Below are 16,765 nucleotides of genomic sequence, written 5' to 3'. Positions count from 1 at the left end.
TAGAGCTAAAATGAAATCAGCTTCTGACTGCTGATTTCGGCTCAGGTGGGAGGCAGGCTAACACTACCTATACACTTCCAGTGTTTGAGCTAAGCTAATTACGGGCGATACGGCTCTATCTCCCTTGTTACTGCACGCACAGTCGAAAGGATGGTGTCTATCTGCTGGTCATGGACTCGGGAGTGAGGCAAGACATGAAAAAAAAATGTTGTCGTATCACTTTAACATGGACTTACTGCCAAAATGACCAAAGTTTGGTGGTCAAGGGTGAAAGATCATGGTCACAGTCACCTCACAAAACCGAATTTCCGCCGTTTGGTGAAGGCTTGAAGGAATTTCTTCAAATGTCATTGGCGTTGGCACCAGAACTCTGTTATCCTGACATCACTAGAGTGGAAGTGCAAGACTGGTGCAGGAATGACAGATGGGTTGAAGGTGGAGGTGGTGTTACATGGAGGATTGTTTACAGTGGTGATGGACAGGTTGACAGACGAGGTCAGACAGGAGCCTCCGTGGACGATGATGTTTGTACGTGACACGGTGATCTGCAGCGAGGTGTTGAAGGGAGTCTGGAGAGGTGGAGGTCTGAACTGGGCAGGATCGCACAAATATCTGGACTTTCCTTCGTTTTTCTTTTTTCTTTTACCCCTCTACACTTCAAAGGCAAATATTTGACTCTGATTCCACTGAATTTCTATGAGGAACTCAAACTTTGAAGCTGAACATTCTGTCATCTTTAAGTTTCAGAAATTAAGAATTCTTTTAGTTTTACCCATTTAACACCCACTGGCCTGTCTAGGATCCGACGGGCCCAACATAACTTAGAAGCAACATGCCACAATTACAGAGCTCATTATCATAATTTATTCACACCCCTCATCCTATAACACCAGATATTTCTAATATTGTGATTTGTGCAGGTGAGACACTACAGGCAAAAACCGTTTTTTCATGATCAATTTTGAGATTTTGGGCTATTTTTCTTCCTTAATATGTATTCTTTCACAAAAAATGGTATAAAAACCACATTAAGGTGGTTATTTTACTTCATTCTGTCTCTTTTGTCTGTAAATTTATCCTAAATTCGCCAAAAGTTACAGTAGCACCTACTTCAGCAGCACTTAACAGACACCAAACCTTCCAATTTTATTCCTGTCTATATTCTGAAAGTTTTTCCAGAGGGGATTGTTAATATATTATTCAAATCCTGATTTATACAATGTTTTGTTCCTAAAAACAGGGCAAAATTTGAATTTTTAGGGCTGGTGACAGTATTTTCTCATTTACAGAGTGATAAAAAGAGATATCCAAAATCCCCTCCGTAAAAACTTCTGACTCTAATATGTCAACAAAATAAAGCAAGAATTTTGAAAGTGGCTTTATCCATTGTTCAGATTTCAGTTCTGGAAATGTATGCAAATTAGCACATATTTCATTAGATATTGCCTCATTTACATATTTAAACATAAAACTGGACAAAACTTGTAATACAAAAAATATTTGTCTTAATGTAAGTGATAAACTTGGGAAGTTTCATGGTGATATCTGTTAGTTAAACTTTTTTTTTTTTACCCTATTCACCTGTGTCTCCCCTTAATTCACTATAGATCTATAGATAATAGAATAGAATAAATACATGAACCTCGGTGCCATTGTGTTTAGCAATACACCAATGAGTAATTGAGAGATTAAATAAGTCTTTGAATCATACACCTATCTCGGGCAGTTTTTTCCACTGTTCAAAAGAGAAAAAAGACATAGAGACATGCTATCTGACCCGTTTATGTATATATATTTATAATATGATACACACACATTGCAGTGTTTACCTGCAGAATAGAGCGGTGTGTTTGTGTTGGAGCCGACAAGCTTACATAAGAAATCTCACCTCACCTCTGCCACACAAACACACACCGTGTGTCATTACGGGCTGAAGTGGGCTGGTTTTGGCTCAGCCATTATCTTCTTACACAACCCACTAGAGTGAAGAGCATGTGCTTTTTCGCGCGCGCATGTGTGTGCGCACACTCGCATTAGTCATGTGCTTATGGGCCATTTTAAGTCATTTCTAAAATTGCACGCTAATAAAGCAGCACTGTGTCTATCAGCCTCTGGCCCTCGTTGTCAGCGGGGCTGCCGAGCTCATGAGGTGTGAGTCTGACACACAACGGATGATGCTACTATCGCTTAAAGAGGGTTTAGGTTAAAGTTACTGAACAACAACACAGATCAGATTTGAGATATAAAACAGAGAGAGACATCACAACTGGATTTTATCTTAACATTTGAAATGATAAATTATAGAACGAATCTCCTTGTTGTTTACAACTACTTGACCAGCATGACAACAATAGTGACAGACGAGAGTTTTGCTATATAAATGTCATTTTTCATGTCACTATATCACCGTTTAGACTAATCTGATGTTTGTAAAGTTTATAAAACCAATGATTGGACAAACATTACTATTTATGTGTGCACATTTTTGTAATTAGTCATGGTTATCATAGATTAGCCGGGCTAACGGTTAGCTACCTGTTTAACTTTAATAACTCAGTGACTCAATAAACGCTCCATGAAAAAATATTTTTTTCCAGCGGATATCTTAGTTACAACATGACTGAGCTAACTGGAGTAGTTTCATGTCGTGTCCCACAACGGGAGGGTTTTAACAGCTGACATCCTGGTGTTAGCTTAGCTACTGCTGTTAGCTGTCCCTGTTAGCTTAGCCACTGATGCTTTCTAGACACTGTGATTCCCCCAAACTGAATAAATACAACACATACCAACACAACACACAGAAATAGTAATGTTTCTACAATCATTTCAGCTTTGTCTAAACGGTGATAGGGCCTGAAAAACGTCTAAACTCTCGTTCGTTACTATTGTTCTAATTCAAATTATGTGCTGGTTTTCTACTCAGAAGTAGTTGTAAACAACAAGAAGATTCGGTCTATTGGGCAGAGCTTTCAGCGGTGACCCTGTACTGTGTTTTTGTTTAATTTTTCAATTAACTGTTACATTCACACTAATTAGCAAGCAAACTGGTGATACACTTTATTGAGACAGAACAAACCACACACTGTTATTTCTCAATTAACCAATGCTGAAACTAAAATATATGTACTCAAATGTATGTTTATCCTCTTGCATATATATTTAGGCTCAATAATGATATTATATTATTTTCCCTCACTCTTTGTTTAGCTGTAGGCTATTGAAGTGAATTCCTGTGTGTTGATTTCTCACCTGGTTAAACCACAGTGAGTTGTGGGAGGCTGAAGGGTTCCTCAGTCACAGTAAGACACACAGTTTGCTATTTTCGTTGTTTAAAGGTGTGTTGTGGTTCTGGGTCTCATGTGGGGGGGTGATGTCCCAGGCAAAAGGGGTGAGGGAGTGAAAACGGGAAGGATCCGGGGCGGGAACTCCATCTGAGGATGTGTCTCTGTGTTCAGGGTCCAGTCTCACATCAGGTTCAGTTTTCACATCAGGCTCTCTGTCCGACTCTAAATGAAAGATTTAGTCGAGGTTAGTGTAATTGCTGGTGAGGGGTTTGACCAGGTTAGGACTTTTACCTCTGAAAAAACCTAAGATTCCATGACTTTGTCTACAAAGAGGATTTCAACAGACACAATGAATTATAATTATTTGCATAGGCTACAACTTTGTGCTTTTTATTCAACTTTTGTACACTCTTGTTGTGCCGGTCAAAAGAAGAAAAAAAAAAACAGCCATTAGAATGAATGGGGGAATTACAATTAGTGTAAAAAACTGAGCTCAAGTACATCCTCATTTGTCAGATGCCATTAGCTCAGATGAATGAGGCATACAGGCCATAAATAACAGATAGAAATAAAAAACCTGTATGTTCACAAGAACTTAAGTTGATTAAGAAATAATATTTATTATTACGATTTTATTTAACGGTTATTTTTGACCGGGAACACAAAATTGTTCAACATGAAATCTACACAACATGAGGGTTAATGTCTTCAGAGTTTAGGGTTAGTCCAGTCCAGGTAAGGGTTTCTAGAGTTAGGGGTAGTCCAGGTTAGGGTCCGTCCAGCTTGGAGTTTCTAGAGTTTAGGGTTTGTCCAGTTTAGATTCTGTCCAGGTTAGGGTCTCTCTAGAGTTTAAGGTCAGTACAGTTTAGGGTAAATTAGGGGTGGGGCCTCTAGAGATTAGGGTTAGTCCAGTTTAGGGTCCTTCCAGGCAAGGGTTTCTAGAGTTTAAACGTTGGTGGTCATAGTTCTCACCAATTCACCGGGGTTTTCAAAGAGAATATTAAAGTAGAACAGAACTGTACACAGCTGTTTACTTATTCCTTGATACATCATATCACTGCCCTATATAACTACCCTACTGTGTTCCTGCCCCACAGAAAGGGTAAGTTTGGTTACAGAAGGAAGGTTACAGCCTCTGTAGGTTTGGTGAGCATGTTTTAACTCCTTGTTTCAAAGGTCAGGCTTAAATATTCATGTTTACATATTATATCATCCATCACATGTGTTTAAAACAATTTCTATTTTCTACCGTTTCTTCTTTACCTGTTTTTTCTGGGTGATCAAAGTCGTCCCTGTAAAGACTCTGTCCTCCGTCTCGGCCCATGATGCTGTCTTCTGATGCCGCCGGGTTCCCCAGCAGGAAGTAAGTGGTCATCTGGCCTTTACCCTTCACCTCAATCTGCCCACGCGGTTGGATGTTGAACCCTGAATCCTTTAGCTCACTAAGGACAGGAGGTGGGAGTGGGGAAGTGGAGGGCAGGGTACACCGGGAGATAGAAGAATATTGAATATTGGATATTCAACCCAAAAGTTGGGTCAAAAAGAATAACCCAACCTGTTGGGTTAAAATTAACCCAAAAAAGGGAGTTGTCCTTATTTGAACCATCTTTTTTTTTTAATCCAACTGTTTTTAGTGTGTGGACTCTATTGTCAGTAGGGCAGCTGCTGTGGATACATATGTATGATTTATATTTTCCAATAAAAATATTGCCCTTAGTTAAATCTGGAGCTTGTGTCTAAATAATTAAAACACCATAAACAACTGACGGGGGATATTTAAACCCCTGCTCTCGAGGCCTCCATCATGGATGTAAAAGCATGAAACCATCAACAATGAGGCTTTAAACTTTTACGATAATTTCCTGGTACAGTGTGGTGTTTTATTCAACATGTTATTAATTATGCATCATGGTTCAGATTGAGGAAATTACTCCCGTCTGTCCTCTGAATCAAAAGCAGCAGAACTGTCTCAGTGCTTGTGAAAAGTGATACAGGTTGTAGTTTTCTAGCTCCAAGAGGACTCAGAGACTCTCTGTCAACAAAATAAAGTGAGAAAGTTTGGGGTTTAAAGCATAAATTAGACCAGGAAGAGTTTCTAAAACCACAGGGGAACAGATGCCAGTGTGGTTTTGTCAACAAAGTGACATTTCCAACCACAATTAACACAAAGTCTGCTGAAGAACCAACAGCTCGAGGTTTGAAACCCTCCCCGAATTATGGCATGACAGTAGTGGTTGTTAGTTAAGGCAACTTCAGTTTGCATCAGTGCATCATTAGTCCTGAATAATTAACTGCTAAAGGTCTCAAAAGTTCGGTAATACACACACCTGTATGTGGAGGTGCTGAGGTGAATGTGATTGGGTAGTCCGTGGCTCTCCATCCTGGAGGCGGTGTTTACCGTGTCTCCAAACAGGCAGTATCGAGGCATCTTCTCCCCGACCACCCCAGCTAACACTGGGCCTGTGTGGAGACCCACACGGATCTAAAATACACACACATAACGCAATGTTGGCATATATATACTTACTGGAATACAAGACGACAGCAGTGCGACATAAACCCAAGTCCTAAATGATGTCCCCTGAGGCCTTTGCTTCTTGTTTAGGGGCTTAAGGGGTGCAGAGGCTCATTAGAGTTGGTGGTACAGGAACTACCATTCTAAATAGGAGGTAATCACTGCTGTGGTAGGAGGAGGGTATGAGTCAGGTTTTTTTTCTGGCCTGTTAGGCACCAACTGTTCCTTTCCTTCCAAAAATTGACTTCCAAATTCAGAATTCAGAATATCTGCAGAGCAAACTTTTTGGGCCAGCCATGGTACAGGGAACAACTTTATCCCACGATTGATTGGGGATTCCAAAGTGCCCATAGGTGTGCTATTGCCTCGTGATATATGGCGACCTGTCCAGGGTGTTCCCGCCTTTGCCCTAAGTCAACTGGGATTGGTTCTAGCCTTTCCTACAATCATGATAAGTGAAAAAGACAATTGATGGATGACAATGAGTCCTTAGAACACAACCATTAAGGCCCATTTTGGTCAGATGAGAAACTAAAAGTCCTCACCTGTACGGGTTTTCCTGTTACAGGGTTGGTCACCTCTTTGGCTGCTATCCTCATACCAAGAGCGAAATTCGCAGCTCTGTGAATGTGAGTATCTGTCGGGACTGGGACTCTACCCACCACCATGTAAGCATGTAAGCAAGAATACAAGACGACAGCAGTGCGACATAAACCCAAGTCCTAAATGATGTCCCCCGAGGCCTTTGCTTCTTGTTTAGGGGCTTAAAGGGTCATTAGGGTTGGTGGTACTGGAACTACCATTCTAAATAGGAGGTAATCACTGCTGTGGTAGGAGGAGGGTATGCGTCAGTTTTTTTTCTGGCCTGTTAGGCACCAACTGTTCCTTTCCTTCCATAAATTGACTTCCAAATTCCAAAGTCAGAATATCTGCAGAGCAAACTTTTTGGGCCAGCCATGGTACAGGGAACAACTTTATTCCACGATTGATTGGGGATTCCAAAGTGCCCATAGGTGTGCTATTGCTTCGTCACCTGGGATTGGTTCTAGCCTTTCCTACAACCATGATAAGTGAAACAGACAATGGATGGATGACAATGAGGCCTTAGAACACAACCATTAAAGGTGAATTCCGGTCATTTTTGACCCCTAAATTGTTGTCCTGATGGTCACCCAGTGTTGGGGGGGAGCAAAAAAAGCGACTAAAATTGATGCAGGCAAACCGGAGTTGGGTGACCATCAGGACAACAATTTAGGGGCCAAAAATGACCAGAATTCTCCTTTAAGGCCCATTTTGGTCAGATGAGAAACTAAAAGTCTTCACCTGTATGGGTTTTCCTGTTACAGGGTTGGTCACCTCTTTGGCAGCTATCCTCATACCAAGAGCAAAATTCGCAACTCTGTGAGCGTGAGTTTCTGTTGGGACTGGGACTCCACCCACCACCATGTAAGCATCTCCAATTGTCTCCACCTTTATGTAACCAATGGAAAAATATTTGATTATGTAGGAATATTTTTCTGCACACATCTTATAATCTACGGATGACAACCCTGAAGGCTCAAAACACAGACAAATCAAGGTTAAAAAGTAACTTTAAAAGAACAAAGTGATGAACCTGTTGGGATACGCTTGATGTTCGATGCTTTCAACTTCAAAAGTTGCAGCCGGGCGCTGAACAACAAGTCCCAGCCAGGTTCATCACTTTTTAGTGTCCCCTGGAAACACTTCTATTGTGTTGTTTGATTTCCCAGCGTATGTGTTGTTGAATTGATGATGTTTTCTGAAGTTGTAGTGCGTTTAGCTCTAAGGGCCGGCGTACTAAGTAGGCAAACAAACACCAACTTGTTGAAGTTAGGGCTCCATCCTTGAACAGACTGATAAATAATGAAGAGACATTTTATCTCCTCACGCGTTTATATGCAATTAAATGAATGTCACGTTCAGGAAGTTACTTTGAGTTAAACCACAGCTTCTTTTATAGTCTCATCCAGTACAATAATGCATTTTATCCTCACACAGTACACAATATCTTCCTTGTTTCAACATGACTGACCTTTAGCAAGTGCGTCTATAAATATTCATCTCCAACACCAACGTACTCTAACCCTCCTGTGGAGCTGACAGCAGGCAGAGATAGTACCTTGTAGATGTCATGTATGTTGGTGAGTCTGTCGAACTTGGAGTACATGGAGTTGAGCATGTGGACGATGTGGATGGGCTCACAGGCGGCGCAGATGTTAGTGAAGGTGACAACATCGCTGAACAAAATGGTGCACACCTCAAACTCCCCTGAAGAAGACAGATATCAAATAGATACGGTTAAGATACAATATGTTTTTACATATGTTTTTTTCTGACCATGGGAAATAGAAACAGGAAATATTCATTTATATATTGGATTCAATTGTGATTTCAGCTTTTTATTCAATGCCCAGTTTATTGGTGTTTTAAATTGAGAACAAACACAATATATAACAGTCTTAGATATGATGAGTATTAGGGCCCCATTGACAAATAAAAAAATCACAAACTTGTGTTTATTGGCTTTTTTTCTCATAGGAAATGTACAACTTTATTCTCGTAAATGTACGACTTTATTCTCGTAATGTTATGACTTTTTTTCTTGTAGGAAATGTACAACTTTATTCTCGTAATGTTATGACTTTTTTTCTCGTAGGAAATGTATGACTTTATTCTCGTAAATGTATGACTTTATTCTCGTAAATTTATGAATTTATTCTCGTAAATTTATGACTTCATTCTCAAAGTTTGTGTTTTTTTTTCTCAATGTGGTCCTAATACTCCGTCGTACATAGAAATAGGGATTATTGACTTAAAATTGAAATTAAACAAAAACAGACACTTGAACACTGTATGTGTGGCTTACCTGATTCAATGACATTGACATAGACATTCAAATATATATCAATTCAGCCTATATTCATAGGAAGGAAAGAAAAAAATAAATGATCAAGATAAGAAACCTAATAAATATAAATATAATAAAGACACTGACTGACTGACTGACCTGCATCTACACTCTTTCCATCTTTAAGCTGATTAGCGATGTGGCGTGGAAGCATGGCGTACAGCAGAGTTTCTGTCTTCTGTTTTTCAGCCTCCAGGTGCCTTGACAGGATTCTAAGTTCCTCCTGTGTGCGTGAACACACACACACACACACACACACACACACACACACACACACACACACACACACACACACACACACACACACACACACCATAGAAATAACTGCTGTCTCACCGTTAAAACACCTTGCACATACTATCGAGATTCAAACATCAAGTGAAGTAGGGGGAAAAGAAAGCTTTCCAAACTGGGCCATAGAGAGCGACTTCAAAGCCTTTCAAAAGGACTGACCTGTTACTCATCAGACTTCACAGTGAACTAGTTTCTACCAAACAACTTGTCCCCTGTTTCATGTCATTCAGAAAAACATCACATCACATAAAACTAGAAAGAGCCATGTTTTTTAAAAAGTTGTTTATAGAGTCCCTGCGTCTTAGTGAAGTGAGCACTTGCAAAGAAATAAAGAGAGATGAAAGATATGGAAGCACTTAGTTGAGTCAAAGAGGTAGAATAGTTGAAGTCTATTTCAGAGAGTGTGTACTCTTATCACGGAACACACAATTTGCTTTCATACGGTTGTATGGACACTTATAAGCAATTCTAGCTATACCTTGCAGAAACCTATTAGCATTAGCTCATCCTTCTCCCTAAACAAGCCAGTGACCAGTTCGTCCATTACATACAACTAAATGTAAACCAATGACTGGACAGTTTATTGCATGTCCTTATGGAAACAAGTCTAACAGTGTATTTAGATTAGGTAGGTGTTTGCTGCCCTCTTCTGGACGCCAGTGAGAATCTGCACAATTGGTTTTCTGTGTTGTGGTTATAATTTGATGTGATATTGTGATAATCAATTAATATTAAACCATTCATTCAGATATAAAAGATAAAAAGGCTTTACATTTAAACTATGGTGTATTTTGGCAGTGAACCAATTGAAATACTGAGCACAAACTAAAAGGCTGCTTTACTTTTTTTCTCTCCAGCTGATTGGTCAGCTCCATCTCCGCTAGACGCTGCTGGTTGAGGAGCACCAGGTCCCGGGTGACGTCGTGCTGGGCGAGGTCCGCCAGGTGAAGGCCGACGTCCTGAAGCTCCTGGAGGCTTCGGAGCTTTGGAGAACAGAGGTACAACATACAGCCGAGAGAGTCCATCCACAACATCTGACCTGCAGATAAAACCCGGATTAACATGTGACAGATGAACATATGACAGTTATTTCTAGTGCTTGTGGGTATGTAGTGCTGTTCTACCTCTTAGTTTGAGTGTGGAATGTTGGTCTTTGTAGCTCTTCAAGACAAATTGACTATTGATGAATTTCTGGATGCTTTCAATGGTGAAAGTCACCTGAGGAGAGCGAGAAAGGCTTTAAAGTCAAAAGGTCAGTTCGTCTCAGCGATTTCCTTGAAAAGTTCTTGAAATAAAGGTCACCAAGACCCTGACCTTTGACCTTTAGCTACCAAAACTGAATAGGTTTGCCCAAAGCGGACATTTTTAACAAATCTCAAAATACCTCCATCAAGGTGATACGGAGATTTTGCATTCAAAAAGTCAAAATGTCAACGTAGCCTTGACCTTAGACCACCCAAACCTGCTCAGTTCAGTCTTGCTAGTGAATTTTAATCTACACAAACTCACATTAAGCTTGTAAGTATGTTTTTACCTGTGGGTGCACAATAGTGAAGAACTGGTCCAGTGTAGCATCTTTGTCCTGAAGACCAGGGACAAACTTCTGTACATTCACCCCCGTTTGCCGTATCTTCAGCTGTGAGATCAGAAACAGAGAAAAGTTGGTAGTTCATCCAAAAGTGTGCCAGTGAATTTAATAAAACATATTCCTAGACTTGGAGACACTCTGAGCCTTACATCTTCATCAAAGACAATATGGAAGGGAAAGGCATTGCAGAAAACCTTCTCTTCCATCCACAGCTTGTCTGGGTAACATGGTCTGAATGTGCACTGATTGGTGCCTGGGAAGTAAACAAAAGACACACATCCAATCACTGTTGGATAAGCTATTGTTATATAATCTCATTTTATACAGAGGTATAGTTGAAGATAAGTAGTCCCCCTGGTTGGGAATCCAACAAACTTGCCGAACCTTTCTCTGGAAGGACCACAGCTCTTATCAGGTCCCAGCCACTCTTCTGTCCAGCCAGTGACAAACTTCTATCCTTCATTCTTTTCCAAAATACCTTCTGGGGAGCAAACAAACACACACATGTCATACACAGTCCAACATATACAGTACAAATACAATCACGGACAGACGCCCACCTCTCTAGGATTGAAGAGGTCTACAGTCTTGTGGACTTGGTTGAACTGTTTGACCAGAAACACGACATGCTCCTTCTTTCCTGTCCGCTCATCTTCCTCCGATTGGTTGAGAACCTCCATGGTTACTTCGCTGTCAAAGAACTCTCTGGCGACCGCCTCCATGATACCTGCAAGGGAAAGAGGTTAAGGGCATTTAATTGATTTAGGAGGCATTGAGAACTCAAGGGCAAGAGAAGAGTTGGATGATTGTTCATGGAGAAAAATCAACGTTTATTTCAACAATGTTTGTGGTTCTGCACATTTTTCTCTACATTTGAGCAATTTTCTTCAGCAGAAGCCTCTTCATTGGCAAGACCAAAGATGAAGCACAACAGGTTAAACACAAATGTGGTATTTGTCATTTAAAGTGATACGCCAACATTTTTTTTCCATGTCTTGCCTCACTCCCGAGTCCATGACAAGCAGATAAACACCATCCTTTCGACCGTGCGTGCAGTAACAAGGGAGATAGAGCCGTATCGCCTGTAATTAGCTTAGCTCAAACACTGGAAGTGTATGGGTAGTGTTAGCCTGCCTCCTACCTGAGCCGAAATCAGCAGTCAGAAGCTGATTTCATTTTAGCTCTAAACTCTGTAAATATATCACTTTATCAACATTTCAAACATTTTTAGGCTAGAAAGTAGCCGTTTAGATCAGCAGTGTGTCGTTAATTTGTCTAAATACCAGCTGTTTACAATTTTCAGACGAATTTGGCGCTACTCAAGCTAGCTGTTGTGACCAACGCACTTCCGGTTACTTTCACAAAATAAAACACCTGTTGCCCTTTACATACAGAAAACCATGACGATAGAATTAGTGCTTTTACTTTGAAATAGGAAGCTAACCTACCCTCGATGTAGCTAGCTTGAACCAAAATAAACCGTCTTTGCTTGAACTCTCAGTTTTGACCGATCTTGTCCCGTTACCGGCATTTGACCGCTCAAGATGCCTTACCGGAGAGTTTTGTCAGCTCTGAGATGAAGATCGGTCCGATTAGAGTTGTTGAAGAGTTTCTTTGATGACTTTAGGTGGAGGCAGGCTAACACTACCTATACGCTTCCAGCTAATTACGGGCGATACGGGCTCTATCTCCCTTGTTACTGCACGCACAGTTGAAAGGATGGTGTCTATCTGCTTGACATGGACTCGGGAGTGAGGCAAGACACGAAACAAAAATGTTGGCGTATCCCTTTAAGTTTGTCAAATTCGATTTTGTGTGTTTGAGTTTATGTATTTTTGTATTTTGGGTGTTGCTGAATTGCGTTTAAGTGTGTGATTAAGCAATTCTTACAGCAGGCCCATGTGTTGGGGTTTCTTTCTGTAATGAGTGGAAATAAATCTTATCCATAAATGACTTTGTTTTTCCACTGATGCTCATCAGGCTTGACAGAGCAACCAGCTGTTCTTTGTGTGGATGAGCGTTTCCTAATCTGTCAAGTGCCGATGAACCGGAGAGTTCCAGGTTCTGTTTTGATGCTTGGACTGTCACCAACGATTGGGACAGGACAGCTGGTGGAAATCAAAGATCACTGAGCAACGTCTAACTTTTACAATTGGCCTTTTCAATACTTTGTCAATACACAATACAGTTCAAACGGATTTGTTGGTATCAAGAGCATGGAGTTATACCAGGTACAATATGGTGCAGGCCCTTCCTGTCAGAGTAGTAGTGAAGCAGCATCCTCCCATCATCTGTCATCTCCACTCGGAAAGATGGTGCATTCATTTCCTGGGGAAAAAAAATAGGTGAATCTCATTATGAAAAACCAGAATTACCCCTTCATTTCTTTAAGGTTAGAATAATGGCTAAAATTTGCTTTGTGATATGATCTTTGCTGAATATTGTTACTAAATTTGAAGAAGTCCCTTCAGGTGTTATGAAGTACGAGGCCAAAACTGCATTCTGTGAAGTCACCATGACCTTTGACCCCCCCCCAAATCTACAAGAATATTAATACTTCTGCTTTAGGTTTTATTTTCAGGTATCAATATGAAAACTACTCCAATAACTTGATTGTAATGTTCCAACCATTCCCCTCCCCCCATTGGTCCAAGCTCGGTAGGCTCTTTGTAATTGACAGCAGGTTGGATGAAAAGCAAAGGTCAACCATATCAACTTGTCTTTAATAAATAATACAAATAAAATACCTGATACGACAGGGCCAAGTAACTATGGAGAGCATCCAGATTTCCAATAAATTCAATTAGATCTCCTCCCAGAGTCCTCAGCATGGTGTCATAGCCCGCTTGCTTACAGAAAATAAAGAAATGTTCCCCAAAGAGCTTCAGAACTACCTCAGCGGAAACATCTGCAACGCAAAAAGAAGAAAAGAGTCATTGAAATGATAGATATTCTTGCACCATACCAGTTATTATCCTGATCTCCTAGTGCATGTGTTGTTATTACAGCAGACATTCAATTACAGCCAATTCCCAAAAGCACGCCCTGTGTAAATAATCATACCCTTAGGAAGAGATTAGTAACCTGTTGACTTGTGTGGAATAAACAGTTCTTGTTGTGCTCAGGGCTCCACTGTTGCCTACAAAATGTCATGTATATATAAATCATTTAATTGTGGCGTAGAACAGTGGTTCTCAACCTTTTGTATGTCAAGGACCCCTAAATTGACACAAAGTAGACCAAATTGGACCAAATTTAGTGGTCCAATTTCTCCAAAAACATTTAAACATTTCTAGGAAGAAGTGGTAAAAATTATCCAAAAAAAAGGAAAAATTAAAAATACAGTAAAAATGTTCTCAAAAAAAAAAGTGGTAAAATTCTAGAAAAAGTGGTTAAAAAAAAACCCTTCAAATCTCTCAAGGACCCCACGTTGAGAACCACTGGCGTAGAAAGCAGCTGTTATTATGGAACCTTTATCGTTTTAGCAACCATCCATGCTGACTTTTCAGTCTCTCAGACAACATTTGCAAAAATGAAACTTTCTAAACATAATTGTACTAATACTTAATACTAAAGCATGTGTAGCACAAACAAATAAAGGTGTTTACAGATGTTAACAATTTCATTAATTTGTCTTTCCTGGTTGTACTAAGAGAGAAATAATTATATATAGTCATTACAGCATTGATAAAACAACACATCTGATGGAGGCCCAAGACTTTACTGGGTGTAACCTGTGGATTTCATTAGGGACATTGTTAACACCTGGGTTATACAGGCTCACACCTCAGACACCTACATGCTTTCATAACAATTAGATTCCCTACTTTAGTCCTGCCTACTTGTTTTCCCTCGATTTATAACAATTTGTCACTATATCTTTTTTTGACCAAAGTGCTTATAAAATAAAAAGCGATTAAGAAGTATCCAGACCCATTCACTATTTTCACATTTTGTTAAGTTTCAGCCTCATGTGAATATTGTTTTCATTAATTTTTTCTAATCAATCGTATTTTAGTTTTGCAGATATATTAAATAGAAAAAAATTGCAAGACACTTGAATGACTTTATACATTTGGCTCAAGTGCCTCCATTTCCATAGATCTACAAGATGTTTCTACACCTTGATTGGATTGTAAAATGGCTCAAAAACAGATTGTCCCTAACACTATCAGTGGTTCTCCACCATTAACTAGAACATAGAGGTTTGAAATCTTACCCAGCATTGAGCAGACCTCCTGCACCAGTCTTATTGTAAGGATATCGTCATAAACGGTGTATGTCATGAAGGTATCCTGCACTCCTGGTAAAGAGCTGTGGTCAAAAAAAAAAAAAAGTTCTCAACAGGAGGATTGGAAAACATTTCTATTCATTCAAATAGACTTTTGTAAACTTTGTACATCTTTGCACAAACCTTAGTTTGTCCCAGGTCTCTTGGCCAAATTTCTCCATCACCAGAGACTGAAGGCAGCTGTTGATGAAGCCATACTGTGAAGAACAGAAACATTTGATCTGGTCACCAATGTTAAAATTGAACCCAATTTCAAAATTCAAAACTAGCATTGCAAATCACAAAATAAATAAATAGAATTAGCAAATTAACAAATTCATTAATCATCCATAGAAATGGCCAAATGCCAATCCTATAAAATAAACTTAAGAATATAATAGATATATACACCTGCAACTGTAACAGAAAAAGAATATTGCATTAAAACACAAAATGTAGACCTCATTGGGTAGCCTAATGTGTAAAAACAATTAATAGTTAAGAACTTTTACCATTCCAACAGTCAGATATAGGCAAACTCTGTAACATCACATCTTTTTGTGTTGCTGCCAGATATATATATTGATATATCAATAACTTTGAAAAAAAAATACACAAGGAAATACACAACTTTTTGGACCTGGCTAGTAGAAAACCCCCATACCTCCACTCAAGTAAGTCCCAACAACACAAAAAATTGGTTACACTGATGAATTATTTAACAAAACCTAAAACATTACAGTCAAAAAGCATTGCACAACTACAGATAATGTTACATCTCTGGAAGAATATAGTAATGCTAATATTATATTATATTATCTTCAATAGGAAAACATACTCACCATGACTGTATTGGATGTTAACTTAGCACAATGTTGCACATGTGAAACAGATTTTACACTGTGCTCCCACCCTCTATTTTCTCTCCCTCCCTTTCTCACTCTCTCCCTCTCTCCCCAGATACACAAAGCCAGATTCCCACCCCCTCCCATAGCTTCCCTTGTGTCACCCTTTTCTGTTCTTGGCACAGAGTCAGAATCAAGTTTAATCAGGTTTGCACAAAGGCATATTAAGTGATGGGTACATGAATGTGCATTTACCACCATTATAGCACCTCCCCACCACTTGCAGCACTCAACACCTTCCTAATACAAAAGGAACTGGTTGCAATCTTGTACTTAAAATAAATGTTCTAAATAAATAAAGAAAAAAACAGTAAAGCAAGCAGACAAACATATAGTCTTGTTCCACAGACATTGGTCAATGTACGTCATTGAGTCAAATGATTTTCCCATGTGACTTTGGAGACAGACAGACACACAAAAACTATTTTTCATACCAACCAAATTCCTGCTTAAAATGCAGTTTCAGTTCCTATAGTCCTTGTGTGACACGGTTGTGTTCATTCCTCTATTCTAAGGCAGTAGGGGCAACATTAATCAGTCTTTTCTTCTTGAACGACACCTTTTTTGTGTTGTCAACTCTAACTGCAGTCAGATTTTTTCACTAGAAACAAAAAGAAATCTGCTTGAAAATCTGCCACTTGCAGGTAACAAGACTCTTGTCATACAGATAACGGTAAGCATCAGGAGTGGGTTCACCATGTCATATGACTGACATCGACTTGGGAGCTCATGTGATTTCAAGCTGAAGGTGAGTATAACTATAATATAGCTACATGATTTTATCTTATTTGTTTGTTTTGATTTAGTTTATTTCATTTTCTATTCAGTTTAGTTTGTTCAATTATAAACAACATGATGATTATTCTGTGTTTTAATTTTAATTTCTGTGTTGTCCGGAGGCCCGTAGCAACCACATTTCGTTGCCGTTAAATCACTTTCGTGTTTTTATGTGCAATGACAAATAAAGAAAGTCTGAAGTC

At 39.4% G+C, this 16,765-nt stretch overlaps 1 protein-coding gene across 1 annotated transcript; it reads right to left on the bottom strand.

Moving 5' to 3' along the window:
* Positions 1-347: 347 nt before the first annotated feature.
* On the bottom strand, positions 348-15,092 carry gucy1b2 (guanylate cyclase 1, soluble, beta 2; the record flags this gene model as incomplete). The annotated part of the gene is made up of 18 exons (XM_083988309.1): positions 15,025-15,092; positions 14,830-14,924; positions 13,358-13,518; positions 12,839-12,938; positions 11,165-11,337; positions 10,995-11,091; positions 10,760-10,863; positions 10,557-10,658; positions 10,147-10,240; positions 9,865-10,061; positions 8,828-8,951; positions 7,940-8,088; positions 7,123-7,269; positions 5,612-5,766; positions 4,548-4,726; positions 3,311-3,506; positions 2,097-2,157; positions 348-569 (listed from the first exon to the last, which is right to left on the bottom strand). The coding sequence occupies exons 1-18, from the start codon at positions 15,060-15,062 to the stop codon at positions 348-350; spliced, it is 2,394 nt and encodes a 797-aa protein (XP_083844435.1). The 5' UTR covers positions 15,063-15,092.
* Positions 15,093-16,765: the final 1,673 nt, after the last annotated feature.

The sequence above is a fragment of the Trachurus trachurus genome (assembly GCF_905171665.1).
Source record: "Trachurus trachurus genome assembly, chromosome: 2".
Classification (NCBI taxonomy): Eukaryota; Metazoa; Chordata; class Actinopteri; order Carangiformes; family Carangidae; genus Trachurus; species Trachurus trachurus.
Note: the sequence above shows the minus strand (reverse complement) of the source record. Positions and strands in the feature narration are given on the sequence as shown.